Here is an 18,273-nt window from a genome sequence, read left to right as displayed (position 1 = left end):
TGGTAAAGGAAATGGCGTTACGCTGCCAGAATTTGCAGTTATTATTATTATTATTTGCTACATCTAAACATGGAATTATTTGAGGACAATTGCTTCCAGTCGACCAACAAAACTTTAAAACAACAGCTTAGAATATCAAGATAGTCATTGCTGCCAAATGTAAGAATAGATTAAGTTGACTTGAGGGCCAACCCAAGCCTATCATCTAATCTAGTTAAGAAAGAACCTGACAAAATTAAACCAACTCCAAACTTTTTCAATCCATGACACCTTATGAAAGGTTGGGTCAACTCGGGTTGAGTTGGGTTGGTTCCAATAAAACTCAAGCATGGATGGTTTTGGACCTTAATTGTAGAAATATAGATCAAGTTTAGACCGACCGGATTTGGAATCCAACTACAAAGATGAGTTAAGCTCGACATGGGTGGAGCTAGGTTCCCCATTTAAAAATTTGAAGCAGTACTCAACTTGAATGTGACCTAGTTGGAAGTTAATTTGAACACAAATCCAACCCAAGGGTATATTTATTAGCCCAACCTGATTAAGAATTCACATTGAAGTGGATTTGGTTCAAGAGGTTCGCACGCAGAACAAAAGAACATAATAAGTTTTTTTTTTTTTTTTAAAGCAAAACAGTGGGGGGATTACCCACCCACATTACACTGAGAGATGAATTGAGAAAGCAACCAGGTCAACCAGAGATTGACCTAGAAGGTTAAAGTACCTGCAAAAAAGAGTCTACAGAATACATGGTCTTGGATTTTTTCCAGGGGATCCTCCCACCCAGAAAGAGACAAAAGAGCTTGGTGCTCGAGCAAAAGAAACGGTTTGAGAACCAGTGGCTTTGCTGACGTTTGTGATGGAAGGCTAGCTGCGTTTGTCTTCTGGATGATTGAAACCAGTTTGAGTACTAGCGAAGCTCCATAGTTGTTTTAAGCACACATAAATGCCAACATTGTCTTTTTAGTTTACTTGTTTCACACCATATTGCTTTCAAACTAATTTAATTCATATTAGTTTTTCACCAAATCATGCAACACTTTTATACACAATAGTTTAATGCGAGCATCAAATATATTGTATGAGATCTGACTTTATGCTTGGCCATCATTATAATCTATCAATACTTCTATCTCCAAGACTCCCATCTCAAAAATGTTGCATGCATATTGGAGATGAACTAGTGATTCTGCTGTGAATAGGCTCAAGCTTTGTAATGATTCTATGATAACTAGTAACAGCAAAAGGAAGAAGGAAGGCAACAAACAAAAGGAAAATGGGTAGCAATGAGAATTGCTTGTTAAATAAAAATTTGTAACTTATATACTTAGATTGCATTGTCGCAACCATCCAGATCTCTAAATCTGATTATTTGTATAAAACTTCACCTATGAATTCCGCCCCGTTATAATCTTTTGTCTTCCCATCATCATCCTAGTGGTGCACAAGACTACTTCAATTCTTTACACTTCATAGTGCAATAATGTCTGATAGATATCCTTGATCCTTTGGTCAACAATGCAGAAATCCTGTGATGATGTTGGACAATGAATGTCTACATGCCGAAATTCGGAGACAGTTCCCAAGTTCGCGACCAATCAGGTTGAGAAATTTTAAGAAACCAACTTAAATCTGCAAGGCAGCTTGTGCACTATAAAGTGTAAAGTGCTATGCATCTCTGGATGGCCATCCACCATCAGAAGATGGACAACCATCAAATAATGTGCACCGTGTATGACGCAGCGTGCGCTCGTGGACTGGATTGTTTGATAGCCGTCATCTCTTGGTGGTGGCCATCTACGGCTGTACAACACTCTGCGGTGTTACGCGTGCACTGCAGCATAGGATCCCTGCTCAACTTACTATGCCAATTGATCATCAATTTATAATTGCTTTTGCTAAGGCTGTCAATGGGGAGGGCCAGCCTTAGCAGCCGATGAGCTGACCCCACCCCAAAAAGTCCTGGCTCGATGTCGTTTTAGGGCGTAACATCTAACTAAGATGGAAATTAGAAAGCCTAAAAACTTGGGTCAGGCCTGGAACCCAACTCGGCTTTGGTCCAGCCCAAAACATTGACTGGTTCTTAGTCAGTCTATAGCCAGGGATCCTCGATCCAGGTTGGGGCCACTTGGGGATCAGGCCTTTAGTGTTAATTCCGGGCTGAATTAAGATGTGACCTAACCTGGCCCATTGACATCTCTAGTTTTATATGACCTCGTGAAATTTATGAAATTTTCCATATACATGTGCACGCATATATGCTTGGTTGCACCGATGATAATTACAAGTCTAATTCATAAATTTCAGTCCTCAAAAATTTCTTACAGATATCAATCAAAAAGAAATTTCCATTAGTTATAAACAATAGCCTAAACATTTTACAAAATTAAAATAGTAGATCCACCTGAAACACATAATTTAATCCATCTGATTACCCACTTGCATAACTAAAACCATGATAATGCATGAAAATCGAAGACCTTTTTATTTTCTAGTTTGAATTTTAATTACAAATGAGGTTGTGTAATACCCAGCTCAGCTAATAAGAAACTTGGCTTAGTCTACTTGACTGGCCTGGATGTAGAAAATAAAAAAAAAGAGCCTTATTCAACTTGGAGTAGGAGACTGGAAAAGAAAAAGAGAGCTTTGTTCGACATAGAATAGGAGACGAACTTCTCCTCCAAATTCTTTTTCCGTCCCGATTTTCTACAGGAATTAGAAAACCTAACCTCCAACTGCTATTTAAAGATCCCCATATCCCCTTTCACCTCACCACTGACAGGATTTGCAATCACTACTGCTAGACCACCGCTGGTTCCTTGTCCTTCTCCTCTTGACTTCCAATGGTCACGGTGCTCACTAGAGATTTCAGTCAAGCCCTCGCCGAAGTCTTAGACTTAAAGAGAGATTGTTGAAATTTTGTGGATCTATAGTTTGGTTTCGCTCGTAAGAAAAGCAATGATTTACCTTTTCTAGATTTTTTTTTTATTTATATAATATTATTTTTATATCAAAAAAATTATTGATTGATTTATATGTGATTTATAAATTTTATGAGATGGTATTTTGAATGAAAAATAGATATATAATTCATAGTAATATTTTTCGGACTATTGTTGTATTGTTTACTGATTGTTTATTATATATGTATATTTTGATTAGATTATGATATATATATTATTTTGTAATAAGAAATTTGGCATGTATCAGATTTGAACTTTCAGCCTGACTATGTACTGGACTCTGCCAATTGGGGGTTATGCATTGGCACTCTGACTATTATTGAGCTCATTGATTTTGCTTTTGACAATGTCATAGGGTATATATGTAGTATTTCGGCCCACTCCGCAAGGTATAAGTGCAGTATTTCGGCCCACTCCATAGGGTACAAGTGTGTTTCTGTTTCTGGCATAGCCATATGATATAAGTGTAGCCATAGTTAAAGGATGTTGAGTTGAATATGATTTGTTTCGAATCGGTTTTATGAATATGTATATAAACATTTGAAAGATATGAATTTTAATGAATTTATATTTTGAAACAGAATTAGTTATATCTTTACACTAATTTTTGGTAATTTGTATTTTACTATTATATCTTATGTTATTATATAAATTATCTAGTTAGAGTATTCATTTCTTATTGGGTTGTCAAGCTTATTATCTTTTTTTTTTTTTACAAATTTGAGAATTAAGATAGCATGAGGTTATGATTGGGAGTGACTAGACGCTGAATTTGATATCTTTAATTTAGATCAAGATTTGACTAAAGTTTGGTGAAAGATATTTTGAATATTGCTGGTTTTGTAAGATATTAAAATTTTATTTGTAGTTATTTAAATTAAAGTTTGAACATTGGTCATTTAAATTTATTCCATTGTTTGTTTTTTGTTATCGTGATTTATCTTGAATGCTTGTGGGGAGTGTCCCTACGAGTATGTGGCAATTGTCACGACTTTTAACTTACGATGTCAGGTCGGAGGCGTGGTAGATCGTATAGACAATATATAGTTGAGGAACATCTTCATGGCTTTCATGATTTAAAAATTATTGTCTTAATTTCTGGATCCTCAAAGAAATCGTAGTTATAAAAGAGGGAAGAAGAAAGAAATGCATTATTGTGATATATCTCAATGCTTGTTAAAAGTTTTCAGCTTTCTGTCCCTTTTATTTCAGCAATATCCAGATTTCTTCTTGATTAACATAAATTTTTTCCTTGCTCCCTCTCAAAATCACTCAGCGACCAAACTAATTGAGACATCAGATTTTAAATATCTTAGTGTTGGTGGAAAAAGACTGGCTCAATTTTGGAGTGTGCTCTTAGTAGATGACTAATGGAGTTTCCTAATATGGATGTATCAACATAACCACCTAGAGATTGGTTAGATGATCGAGTTGAGCTTGAGTTTATGCCAAGCGTTAACTTGCTTACTGGTTTAAGCCAATTTAAATATGACCTGGCTTGTCCAAGCTTGCCGATTCTAGTTATACAACTATAAAATTTTAACACTATCAAGAATAGTATGGTCTATTATCTCTTGATGCAATTCGAGACGACAATTCTAATAATTCAGAGTTTTGATTGGCTATTGATTTTGCTGGACACACGTTGTTATTTGATTCAGCAGCCTGAGCTTTCATGCGAGATTTTAGGACTGACGAATCCGAGCCATTTCAGATAGCGTGGCCTATCATCTCTTAATACAACCCGAGCTTTAGTTTCTCGGACTACTTGAGCTCCCACTCTATATCAAACACATCTCCTAGATTCATGCTTGTGAGCTGTGACATCCAATAACACCATTCATCTACAGTGGGTTAAACCGGTTTCCTTGACCTGATTATAATTATAGTATATGCTTTGCGTGATCGACTAATCTTTTTGGCAGCTGAGAACTAATCAGTGTTAATTAAATGTTGTCTACGTGGTGATTGATGGCCGATGGTATACATGAGAAGAAGTCTCTTGGAGAGAGCATGAGCCATGACCGAGTTCTTGAATCCGTGGGCATTAAATAATTTAGTTAAAGAATTTGAATTGTCCATTCTCTACTTGACACAATTATAAACCTCTGAAAATTAGTAGCTTAGGTTGCTCCCAACGATGATTTGTGAAACTACCAAATTCTTGTTGTTTGAGGCACTTACAAAGAATAGATGCGAGACTCATGCTACAAAAACACTTAATGTGGAACACCATCAACTTAGTTTAGCACTTGTTTGGTATTTAGACTATCTGAATTGGATCATGATCTGAAAGGCAGGCAAATGATCAAGAGCAATTCAAGTTGGTTTCTGGCCATTTGTGCATCCTCCGTTATGTCTACACAAACAGAAGTGAGACTCAATGCTAGTTGGTGTGTGAGGCCCAGCCTCATTGGGCTAGCCTGTTTGCCCGACCCAGCACCCAAATCACGGTCCGAAGGCTGCTATCGACTCAAAACAAGGCAATTCTCTGGTAGATTGCGGCGGTGGAGGAGGAAGAGTCCTCCACCATGAACTCCGTTGGAGGCTAGGATAATTAAGCCTAGCCTCCATTGCTATATAAGGCCCTCCAAAGGTAATGCTCCGGCACTTTTCCCCATTCCTTGTTCTTCTTCCCATGATCCGAAGTCATGGCCGTCGGCTGCGAAATCAGTCAAAAATCAATCGGATTAGGATCTCCTATTTTGCCTATTTTTCTCTTTTTTTGGCAATGCCAGTCGTCAACATTCATCACCAAAGCCATCGGCCACTTCCCCATGTTGGCCCTTGGTCGGGGCTAGATCCTCAGCTACTGACGAGTGAGCTAGGATCCGAATACATCAAGGCAAGAAATCATCTCTATTCAGCCTAATTGGTTAGATTTTGGCCGGCTAGCCGGCCGACCACCGCCGACCGCCCTCCGCCTCATGTGTCCACCACTTGCTGCCACCTTGTCAGACTACCATGGTCAGCCACCGGTCAAAGCCTCCTTCATCCTCCATTTTGCCAAGAAAGAAGAAGAAAGAAAGAAGAGGAGGAGGAGGAAAGAGCCATCCCTCTCTTATTTCTCTCTCTTATTTTTTTTCCTCTCTATAAATTTTCTCTCTCTATTTGGACTTTCTCTTTCTCTAGGGTTGATTGAACTCTAAAAGTATGACTCTTAGTAATTTTTGGATCGACCTTGGTGAAAGATTTTGATCAAGGAACGTCGGGCAACGTGTCAGCCCTAATTCTAGCCCTTGCCAATCACTGTTATATTTGATCACCCCGATTTTTATTGAACCATCTATGCCCTAGTCCGAGCATGATTTGGTAAAATCATCTTGATTGGACTGACCGGAATGCCGGACACTCCTGCTTGGTCAGCTTGTGAGGATGTCGAAATTTAAGATTTTTGTTCTTAAAATAATTATGATGAATTTTTTTTGGGGTTAATTGGATCTATTAGTTGGATTGCATTCGCAAAGTAAGTAATGATATGCCTTTTCTATTTTTTTATTTATATAGTATTATTATTTTTGAAATAAATTGTTAACTAATTTATATGTGATTTATGAATTTATGAGATGGTGTTTTGAATGAAAAATAGATACGTAACTCAGGGTAATATTTTCTGAACTATTGTTATATTGCTTGGATTATGATATATATATATATATATATATCCTATTTTGTAAAATAATAATTTTGATATGTATTAGATTTTAACTCTGAGCCTGACTATGTTTTGAACTCTACCAACTGAAAATTATGCATTGACACTCTGACTATTATTGAGCTCATCAATTCTGCTTCTGGCCCTATCACAAGGTATAAATGTAGTATTCTAGCCCACTCCACAAGGTATAAGTGCAGTATTTTGCCCACTCCATGGATTATAAGTACAGTATTCTGGCACACTTCGTAGGATATAAGTGCTGTTTTATTTTTGATCTAGCCACAGAATATAAGTGTAGCTATAGTCTAAGGTTATTGAGTTGAATGCGATTTATTTTGAATCGGATTTATAATTTCGTATGCGAATATTTGAGAGATATGGATTTTAATGGATTTGTGATTTTAAAACAGAATTGATTATGTCTTTATACTGATTCATCATAATTTGCATTTATATTATATGTTATTATATGAATTGTCAAGTTAGGATATTCATTGCTTGCTGGGCTATCTAGCTCATTATACGATTTCTTATTATTTTTACATATCTGAAGAATTAGCTCAACTTGAGGAATGGGAGGGCAATTAGAGACAAAATTTTGACAATTTAATTATACTAGATTTTGTTTTAGAATTGATGCAAGATTTTGTAATATTATTGGTTTTGTAAAATTTTGAATTCTATTATTTAATTAGAATTTGAATATTATTATTTAAATTATTTCTGTTGCCTAATTATAATATCACGAGAAGATGCCTTGTGGTTGTCGCGACTCACAGTTCGTGACCTCGGATTGGAGGCGTGACATGGTGTCTCACAGGCTAGCACAACGTGAGCACTACTACTTAATAAGGTTCCTTCTCTCTCAAAAAAAAAAAAAAAACCTTAGGACTCAAAAGAAAACACTTCCATTTGAACATTTCTTTCCCAATTCTTGTTAGGACTATATATTAGTCCAACATGGAGCAATCAATTGAGAAAATGAAGCCGGACGATTAGGTGCGAACCAATTGAATTAATTGCTCCCCCTTTTATGGCCTTGCATATGGACAACTTGCCTGGGGTCACCCACCTCTATAATTGGGAACATCGGTGTGACCCATGGAATGGCTGTAGCCTCAGATGATGGGTGGAAATTGTCAAAAAGTAGTATCCTTCTCTTGTTGGCTTCCCTTCTGCCATTATTCTTGTCTTCTCCCGGATATAATGCACCAAGTCATCCTACTAAGATGCAAAGATTGAATGGTAATCGGGCGGCAGCATGCTCAAGACTTTCTGAGGAAAGCTCCAAAATTTTCGGCACGGCTTTGTCACAGCAAGATCAAGATAGCTGGTTATAGATAGCTTGTCAAGATGAGCTCCTGCTGCCCATTGAGTGCAGGACAATTAATGCTACCATGTCAATTGAAACATTAACATCCAAGCATGGTACCCATGCAGGGATAAGACTGATTCTTTTCTTTTTCTTCTTCTTCTTCTTCTTCTTTTAATCAAGAGGGACATATAAACACTCTACTCCATATGGACCGAAACCTAACCCCTCGAGCATACCAAGTCAAGCTCATGCTACTAGGACTCATTTTAATTAAGGATTGAAGGCGGCAAGAAGCGATCATAGCTTAATTTAAAAGCCCAAAGTTTGATAGTTCTATACCTAGATTTAAGCTTGACCTACCAAGGATGGAGATCGAACAAGTTATATATACAAAGGCGTACCTCCATGCACCACCTTGCGCAATAACTTAGCTGTGATGAATGAGCGCCGTACATGACTTGTCTTGATAGGTTTATCTAATCTGGTCAACTGGTAAGAAGCAGCCGTAGTCTACATCAGCCATGCATGCAAAGTCATACAACCTTTCCAGTGATATTATCAAGCATAATATTACCAGCAAAACAAGATTTATATATGATATCATGACTAGTTACACACTTATGAAAACACGCATTAATGTGATCGTTCTAAATGCATTCTTCTTTTTTGTATATGATGACTACTGGTAAATATCTTTTGCATTGTGAGAGAGAGGTGCCGCTTAATTAGTTCCCTTCGGATTACACGACGGGCGTTGAGATCATGCTAATTAAGAGTATAAGCGCACTCAAGAAAGCACTGGAGGACGGCCCCAGAGGCCTCATAATCACGACTTTCTGACATGATTGATGTCCATTGGCAATCAAGCCAAGTATTTTTGGTGCCTTTTCTTTTTTCTTGATGTTTGCTTGTGCCTTAATTATCTTGCTCTTTGATTACGATACAATATCTTCCCCATCCGTCAATGGAGAAATCCTACACGTCCGTCTAACCTAATGAAAGTTGCACCAACCTGATCGCCATCGTGTCTTGTTCTTTTGCTTGGAAAAGCCTTGGAAGGTTTTGTGGTTGAAGAGAACCTGTCCATTGCCCGTGAATCGAGTGTGCCCCACCTGTTCAATTCCGTATTATATCAGCATTCTTTAGCTTCAGCACGAGCAACGAAACCTTTCACTGTCTCATTTGCATACGTAAGTATATAGACGTAGAGCTGGAAGTTTCGTATTCCAATCTCAAAATAAAGGCTAAAGGACTTTTCACCTCCATGCGTGTCCATCCAAATATGACTTTTCTTTTCTTTTCCTTGGCGAATATGTGCAACGCAAATATTTATGCTTTCTGATCTACAAAAAAAATATGATTTTACAGTTCTCTAATAATGCATCACATTATATCAAAAGAATGTCTATGAATCCTTCGGCGAAACCCCCTCAGAACCATCCAAATTATCGTGACCCAGGTATTCTTAACAAAGATCCTTGTGCCCGGTTGCTAGTTTATAAAAACCATACAGTTCTAGCTTAAGTATATATAAAAAATCCCAAAAAATAAAAGAGAACATAAGAGAGGAGGAATAGTCATGAAGTTGTTCTATAAAAAATCCACAGAATGTCGAGGAGGTCATGACCCAATCAACTGTTATGTTTATCTTCTGATATATTTGAATGATTCGGAAGGCAATACAATTACTCGTCAATCTACAAATGTCCTACGTACAGCAATTGAATTACTATAGCAAAGTCCCTTCGAGATGAATGTCTTTTGGTACACTTGAGTGATCTGAAAGGCAATATAATTACTCGTCAACCTACAAATGTCTACAGTAATGAGTTATACTATATATATAGCAAAGTCTCTTTCGGGAAGAATGCAGTACGTACTCAGGATAGGCATTTATTGCAACCAACAAATAGGAGAAATATTCCCGTGTTTTTTAGCTATTAATTTCTATTGCTGTGAACTAAAACTTCACGTGGGAGTTTTCAGACGTCTTTTTCTGGCGATCGAGTAGCTGCATGTGTAGATGAAACGCAGATAAAAGTCGCACGATTTTTCTCGTGACGGCAAAAAGGCTCCTCCTATGCTCCGTTCCCATGGAAATCACGTTGCATGGCCGCAGCAACGTGATTGGGGGCTCGAGAGGCCAAGCAAATACTGCCAGGATTTATAAATAAGAACTAGACCATTAAACCCCCCGTGGGCTGTTCTTCTGAACTTTCTGTCGGCGTGCATCGAAATCATTGGAAAAATCCTTCTTAAATCAATAAATTGTGGACGGGCACCACCTCTCATTTACAAAAAAAAAAAAAGGGTCACGCCATTTTTCAGTAGCTTTCTCGATATTAATATCATTTAAAGCTTAGTTTTGGTGGTTATGTTTCTAGCATTTGATTTGATCAAAGATTCAATAAATTTGTAGCCTATGTCGTGCGATGATAATTGATAGATCATGTGAAAGAGATGGATCATAAAAAAGTTTTCTTATAAGATATTTACAATAAAACAGTATCGATCGAGATGGAAAGCGAAATATGATCATCATCTATTTTAGAGATTTTATATTTTTGTATGACGATGCAGCTGTAGTTACCATAAAAACTTTTGGAATTAAATAGTTTTTAGTTATATGGAGCGTTGGGCTCGACAGATTTGTGTTAAGTGGTTGTGTTCGTGATGGCTAAGTATCATGGGCATCTTTTTCTAGTGGTTCCCGGCCAAAGTGGTCACCGTTTCTAGTGGTTCCCACACAAAACAGTCGGTCCCACAAAGAGCTGCTAATCCTACATGCAGGGGCGGCCCAAGCCTTAGGCGACCTAGGCGGTCGCCCAAGGCCCCGGCTCGGGAGAAGGCCCCGCGACGGCATGCTTGATCTACGCCTCTACCCTCCCAGCTCACGAAATATAGGTTCTACCAGCTAGCTAGCCGCAGCCCGCAGGATGGCAGGAGCCAACGGCTACCTCGACAAGACGTGGGTCGCCTCATCCTGCAGCTCTACTTCCTCCTCATCCGCATCCTCTGGCTACTTCTGCAGCTCTGCTTCCTCCTCCTCTGCTCCTCATTCCTATTTCCTCAAGGCTCAAACCTCTTCTACTCTGTAAGACTGTAACTCTGTTCGACTGTTCCCGTGTTCCGTGAAGGTGTGAGTTTGTGACCGTGTGACTGCCTGCCGCCGGGGTCGTCTACTCGTTTCCTCCTCGCCTCCCCCCGCGTGGCCGCGCCTCCGCCAGTCCGCCTCCCCGCCTCCTCGGGCCCCGGCATCCCGCGAGGCCGCGACCGTCCCCGCCTCCCCGGCATCCAGCCATCCAGGCTCCTCGGCTCCTTGCCTCCCTCCCGCCTCTCGGGCCCCCGGCTCTCGTGAGGCCGTGACCCCGTCGCCCGTCGGCCCGTCCGGCTCAATCCAGCGAGCCGGCGAGGTCGTCTCCTCCGCCTGAGCGCCTCCCAGTCCCCGGACCCCGCCTGTGACACCGTCAGCCGTCAGGCCGTCAGTCCGTGAGCCGTGACCTCCTCCGCTCCTCGCCCGCCCCCGGCCCCGGCTCCCGTGAGGCGTGAGGCCGTGATCCCGTGACGGCACGGCAGACGGCGTGACCTCCTCGCCTCCCTCGCCGGCCCCGGCCGTCCCCTCACCCTCAGCGGCTCAGCCCTCCCTCCCGTGAAGGCGTGAAGCAGTAGAGGGCCTAGAGGCCCGGCCGTCCCCTCACCCTCAGCCCTCCCTCCCGTCCGTATCACTGAGAGACTGTCAGTCTGTGACACTGACAGTGACTCAGTGAGTCAGTGGACAGTGGGTTACTGCGGGTAGTGGGCCTAGTCACTGTAGCACAAGTGCACAACATATGGTGTGATCCTTCTAACCCCCTTTTGTTGTTTGATTATATTTTCAAGATCCAGTGTTTAATATCCCTAATTTTATTGCAATTTCTATAATTTTGTTACAATTTTTCTCTTCTATTTTTTCTCTTTTATATTTTAATTTGTTTGTAGTAATTATCTTAATTGTTTTGTTTACTAATATAATTTTTATATTCAAATGTCTAATAGAAAATATGAATGTGGATATGAAAAACTTAAAAAAAAAAAAAATCGAAAAACTCATTCAATCTCAAAAAGGAGCTCTAGATAAATTTGTTATGACAAACAAACAAAACACTACATCAAGTTCAACTCAGGAATTAACAACAAAACAAGCACCTGAAATAGAGCTAAAAGATGACATGAAAGGAATGAAACAAAATGAGATTGACAACCATATTCATGGTGAAGAACATAATGAGAAATTAGATGAAGATAGGATAAATAAGAATAGTGTAGAGCTTAATGAAATTAGTTCTATTTCTACAAATATATACGATCCTGGTCAATGGAAGCAAATCGATACAAGGTTGAGAGATCTATTAGTAGAAAGAGGTCCAATTAGAGATTATGATCTTCATTTTCCTAAGGATGAAAATAATAGGCACTTCTCTACGCTACATTACATTCGTAAATTACCTAATGGTGAAAAATATGATAGAAGATGGTTAGTGTATTCGAAGGATTTGGATAGAGTATATTGTTTTTGTTGTAAATTATTTGATTCAACACCTAACACGAGTCACTTAGTCAATGAAGGAACTAGGAATTGGAAAAATCTAGGTATTATGATCAAAAGTCATGAAATAACTAATGAACATATTACTAGCATGAATAAATGGATTAATTTAGAAGTGAGATTATTGAAAAATAAGACAATTGATAAAAGTCTCCAAGAACAAATAAACCAAGAGAAAGATCATTGGAAAAAAGTATTATTGAGAATTATTGCTGTCGTAAAAAATCTTGCAAAAAATAATTTAGCATTTCGGGGAAAGAATGAAAAGATCTATCAAAGCAATAATGGAAATTTTTTAAGTCTTATTGAAATGATTGCAGAATTTGATCCAGTAATGCAAGAACATATTCGACGTATTCAACATGGTGAAATTCACAATCATTATTTAGGTCATAAGATTCAAAATGAATTGATTCAAATGTTAGCATCTGAAATTAAAACTATAATAATTAAAAAGATTAAAGAAGCAAAATACTTTTCTGTAATACTTGATTGCACTCCTGATGCAAGCCATCAAGAACAAATGACCCTAGTTTTAAGATGTGTAGATACTTCAACAAGTCCAGTAAAAATAGAAGAATATTTTTTAGAATTTTTAGAAGTAGATGATACCTCTGGAAAAGGCCTTTTTGTTGCACTTATAAATATATAGAAAAATATAAACTTGATATTAATGATATAAGAGGACAAGGGTATGACAATGGGTCTAATATGAAAGAAAAACATCAAGGTGTACAAAAAAGATTATTAGATATAAATTCTAGAGCATTTTACACACCATGTGGATGTCATAACTTAAATTTAGTATTATGTGATACTGCTAACTCATGTCCTAAGGCTATATCTTTTTTTGGAGTAATACAACGAATTTATACCTTATTTTCTTCTTCTACAAAACGATGGAAAATTTTACAAGATAATGTATCTACATTAACTCTTAAACCTTTGTCACAGACACGTTGGGAAAGTCGTATTGAAAGTGTCAAAGCAATTAAACATCAAGCTCCTAAAATAAGAGATGCATTAGTTCAATTAGCGGAAACTAGTGAAGATCCTAAAATAAAGAGTGAGGCTATATGTTTAGCTACATATGAGATTGAAAATTTTGAATTCTTGTTAGGCATGAATATATGGTACGATATATTGTTTGCTGTTAATTCAGTTAGTAAGAACTTACAATCTGAAGACATGCATATTGATGTTGCTATAGATCAATTAAAAAATCTTCTTTCTTATTTGAAAAGTTATAGGGAAAATGGATTCATGAATGCTTTGAATTCATCTAAAGAAATTGCAAATGAAATGGAAATAGAACCTATATTTCGTGAAAAACGTGTGATCCGTAGAAAAAAACAATTTGATGAAAATAGTAATGATGAAACAACAAGATCAGCTGAAGAATCTTTTAGAATTGATTACTTTTTATATATAGTAGATCAAGCTATTTCTTCAATTCAAAATAGGTTTGAACAATTCACCATATATGAAGATGTTTTTGGTTTTTTGTTTAATTTTAGAAAGTTAAAATCTTTGAATGAAGAGAATTTGAAAAAGTGTTGTCTTAATCTTGAAAACTTTTTAAAGCACGGTGAATATTCTGATATTGATGGTCTTGATCTGTTTTCGGAGTTAAATGTTTTAAAAGAAGTTTTACAAATAGAAACTAGTACCCCTATTGATACTTTAAGTTTTATTAAAAAAACAGATTCTTTTCCAAATGCATTCATTGCTTATAGGATATTGTTGACAATACCTGTAACAGTTGCTTCTGCTGAAAGAAGTTTTTCAAAGTTAAAGTTGATAAAAACTTATTTGCGGTCAACTATGTCACAAGAAAGATTAAATGGATTAGCTATATTATCGATTGAAAATAATATTTTAATGAATCTTGAGTACAAAAGTTTGATTAGTAATTTTGCATCTCAAAAAGCTAGACGGATTATTTTTAAATAATTTTTTAAAATATTTTATACTTATTAAAAATTTATTATTATTATTATTATTATTTTAAAAAAGGCCTCATTTAGTGAGTTCGCCCGAGGCCCCCAAATGCATTGGGCCGCCCCTGCCTACATGGTGGTGCTAACCCTCAGTCCTCACCCAAGTTGTTTACTAGCCATGAAGGAGGGTTAAAAGCAAAATATTGTGGATGTTTTGAGTAGTTTAGATGGGCAAAAGTGCATGGCGAGAGAGGAAGACGAGTTTTAGATGGGAAAAGTCTGGAGAAAGAGGGATCAAATTCTCTCTCTCTCTCTCTCTCTCTCTCTCTCTCACACACACACACACACACACAAAGAATAACATTGTAATTATATACATATTTTACTCTCTGTCTCTCTCTCTGTATGTGTTTTTGGACATTTAATTAGCTGTTAGGAGAAGGCATATCTTGGAGCATAGACCAGGATATGGTGGGTGCTGACGAAGTCATTCTTCAATCGGTCTATCAGGCTGATTGGTGGAGGGTTAACATCAATTATGACAAGCAGTTGAGGCATAAGATTTTCTCTCTGAATTAAAAAACATGTGTTAAGGATCTATTTTCTGATAAGGAACAGAGGAACTTCAGAGGTGGATTCCGTGTGGCTTCGATCAGCCTTGTTGGTCACGGTTACTTACTTTATTGAGAGAGATTCGCAGTTTGGTGACCAAAATCTGGTTAAAAATGCTCCCTTAGACTTGTCTATATATCTGAATTCAGGTGACATATATATCATACCGCTTAGCTGACATTAGGCTATTGGATGTTTTGGTTCAAAATGGCTTTCATATGTAAGGTCAAGGAATGATGTCAATGCTACCTCCACCAAACTCTTTTGAGGGTAAATGGAGGAGGCGAAGTGCTTCCCCCAGCTTTTCTTAAGTATACAAGTTAATTACAAAGATCCAAAGCAACATGATTTAGAGGAACCACCAGTGTTGTCTCTTTGATTCTTCATAATAGCCCAGCTATTTTAGAACCCCTTTTTCTATATTTGTTAAATAAGATAATGACTAATGGGAATTGAAAAGTTGGAAACGTAGCTGGTTTTATAATGTTTTTTTTTTTCTTCTGATAAACCATTATATGACTCACACAAATCTAGTGCGGATTCAATCAACAAGAATCAAAAAACAAAATTTCATGAAACTGCATCGAGGGATAAGAAGTTAATATAATCTAATTTGTGGTTACATGCTAAATTTGCGGCTACTATTGAATAATCCTATTTGAGAAGCTAATGCAATCCTATAAAAACTAGTTCCTTATTGTGATTTCTCTGTAAACTTTTATATTTCTAAATAATTCATTTTTTCCATTTTTCAAATTAAAGGTTTTCATAAGCATGATTCTATTTTATATTTTGTTGATGTTTCCAACACCACCTTTTCCTCATGGAACATGATTTTTTGCTGAAAAATATATTTCAAACCCTCCCCAAAAAGTAGTTCAGTTCATGATTTTTTTCCTGAGTCATCAGAACAAAGTTGATAGTTTTGCTCCTAATAAACCACTGACAATATTGTATGGTGCTAAAAAATATCTCTGCACCCATTTTGCAGAGATTATTGAGTACACATTTGCAGTCTTTTTCTTTTTTTTTTTGCCCTTGTAAACTATTCATGGAGATCAATGGAGACTGTCATTTATTTATTTAAATTTGTTGCATGGGAATTATTGGCAGAGAACTTCGGGTTCTGATTGCTAGCATGCAAATTTCCACTCACAAAACTCCACGAAGGATGCGATGCAATTAAATCTTTAAATATTGGGAACTGGGCTGACTTCAACACCCAGTAGCTCATCGGCCTTCTTTTTAATCAGCTCCCATGCAGACGCCACGTGGCGCTCCTCCGTGAGCGTCGACCCTACGGCGAACCGGAGAACGTACATCCTGCCCACCACCGTGTGCGTGATGTACGCCCTCCCGCTCGCGTTGATCATCTCCAAGAGCCTCCGGTTCTCTTTGTCCGCCTGGGCCTCTACCATCCCGCCACGTGGCATAAGCCGGAAACAGACCAAAGCGAACCGCCTCGGAACCACCACCTCGAACCGCCTATCAGACCGGACCATCCCCTCGAACCGCCGGGCCATCTCCACGTCGCTCCGGATGTGGGCCTGGAGATTCGCGACACCGTAGGTACGGATAACCATCCACAGCTTCAGAGAACGGAATCGACGGCCCACGCCCACCTGGAGGTCCTTGAGATCCACAACCGACCCGGACTCGCTTGGACCGTTCTTTAGGTACTCCGGGTCGGTCCCCAGTGGACCGGTGAGAAGGCGCGTGTCGCGGACCCAGAGGCACGTGCAGTCGAGGCATGTGAGGAGCCATTTGTGGGGGCTGAAGCTGACCGAGTTTGCCCGCTCGACGCCGTCCAGGTACTGGCGGAACTCCGGGCAGACGCACGCGCTACCCGCGTACGCCGCGTCCACGTGGACCCAGGCCCCGAACTCGGCTGCCACCTCTGAGATGGGCCCCACCGGGTCCACCGCTGTCGACGAGGTAGTCCCCACGGTGGCGCAGACGTAGGCGGGTACGAGCCCGGCTGCCGCGTCGGCGGCCATGGCAGCGCGGAGGCGTGCCGGTTCGAGGGAGAAATCCGACTCGGACCGGGTCGGAACGGACCTGACGTTGGCTGGATCGAACCCGGCGATCCTGCATGCTTTGAAGAACGTGGAGTGGGTCTGGTCGGAGCCGTAGGCGACGAGGCGGGAGATGGCGGCCGCGAAGCCGCCGGATCGGCGGAGGGCGGCGTCGCGGGCAGCGACTAGTGTACAGAGCATGGCCTCGCTGGTGGTGTTGTGGAGGACTCCTCCGCCGCGGGTGGCCGCGGAGGCTGAGGAGGAGAGAAAGCAGGAGGGGAGGCGGAGGAGGTGCGCGAGCCAGTCGAGGACGAGGGACTCGAGCTCGGTGGCTGCGGGGGAGGAGAGCCAGGTGAAGGCGACGGGGTTGAAGGCAGAGGCGAGGAGATCGCCGGCGAGGGCGGCGGAGCTGAGGGTAGCGGGGAAATACGCAAAGAAGTTGGGGCTGGCCCAGTGGGTCAGGCCGGGGAGGATGGCGCGGTGGAGGTCGCAGAGGATGGCGTCGAAAGTGGTGGGCTCGGCCGGTGGGGTGGCCGGGAGGAGGTGACGCAGGTAGCCGGGCTGGACGGAAGGGAGGACAGGGAAGGACTCTACCTTCTTGTAGTAGTCCATGATGAAGTCCATGGTCTGATGGACTTGTTCTCTTAAATCGTCGAGATCCAACGGCTTGAAACCGTGGATGGAAAGGAGAGGGAGGTCACCGTTCTGGCTAATTCCCATGATGAGAGAAGAGTCGAGAGAGAATAGAAGAATAATGAGAGGGGAGAAAGGTGGGGAGGGGATGGATAGAATGGGGGCTGGCGCTTGGTTTGGTTTTATAGAGAGGGAATGAGTGACACACCAACAGAGGGAATAGAGTGACACAAAAGATGGTCAGAGGATTTTTGTTTTGGTCAGAGAGCACGGTTTCACCGTGCCGCGCTAGGCCGTTGTCGCCCGTGGTTGGTCCGCACGAGACGACGTAGTGCCCGTTGCTTTGGTGCAGGGGCCGCTCAATACATATTGAGCCTAAGACAAATCTACTGAACGAAACCTCTTTTTTTTAATAATAATTTTTTTTAATAAATATAAAATATTTTAAGAAATATATAAAAATAGATAGCTATCAAGTATACTATTTCAACAAAGATACATAAATTTAACAAAGATAGACAAGAAGCCTTTTCAATTTAATATTATTTTTGA

The 18,273-nt window shown here is 39.8% G+C and overlaps 2 protein-coding genes across 2 annotated transcripts; one reads left to right on the top strand and one right to left on the bottom strand.

The window, feature by feature from the left end:
- Window positions 1–13,166: 13,166 nt before the first annotated feature.
- On the top strand, window positions 13,167–14,474 carry LOC149751398 (uncharacterized). Its single transcript, XM_089927121.1, has one exon. The coding sequence runs from the start codon at window positions 13,233–13,235 to the stop codon at window positions 14,472–14,474; it is 1,242 nt and encodes a 413-aa protein (XP_089783247.1). The 5' UTR covers window positions 13,167–13,232.
- A 1,653-nt stretch (window positions 14,475–16,127) lies between these two features.
- On the bottom strand, window positions 16,128–17,887 carry LOC103709887 (tryptophan decarboxylase 1-like). The gene has a single exon (XM_008795411.5). The coding sequence runs from the start codon at window positions 17,806–17,808 to the stop codon at window positions 16,264–16,266; it is 1,545 nt and encodes a 514-aa protein (XP_008793633.1). The 5' UTR covers window positions 17,809–17,887; the 3' UTR covers window positions 16,128–16,263.
- Window positions 17,888–18,273: the final 386 nt, after the last annotated feature.

This window comes from Phoenix dactylifera, chromosome 14 (assembly GCF_051530095.1).
Source record: "Phoenix dactylifera cultivar Ajwa chromosome 14, Ajwa_hap1_PhDact_Kaust_v1.1, whole genome shotgun sequence".
In the NCBI taxonomy this organism is placed as follows: domain Eukaryota; kingdom Viridiplantae; phylum Streptophyta; class Magnoliopsida; order Arecales; family Arecaceae; genus Phoenix; species Phoenix dactylifera.
Note: the sequence above shows the minus strand (reverse complement) of the source record. Positions and strands in the feature narration are given on the sequence as shown.

What these genes read in the sequence shown, in the direction of transcription:
- LOC149751398 (XM_089927121.1), top strand. Translation starts at nt 13,233, where the DNA reads ATGAAAGAAAAACATCAAGGTGTACAAAAAAGATTATTAGATATAAAT.
- LOC103709887 (XM_008795411.5), bottom strand. Translation starts at nt 17,808, where the DNA reads ATGGGAATTAGCCAGAACGGTGACCTCCCTCTCCTTTCCATCCACGGT.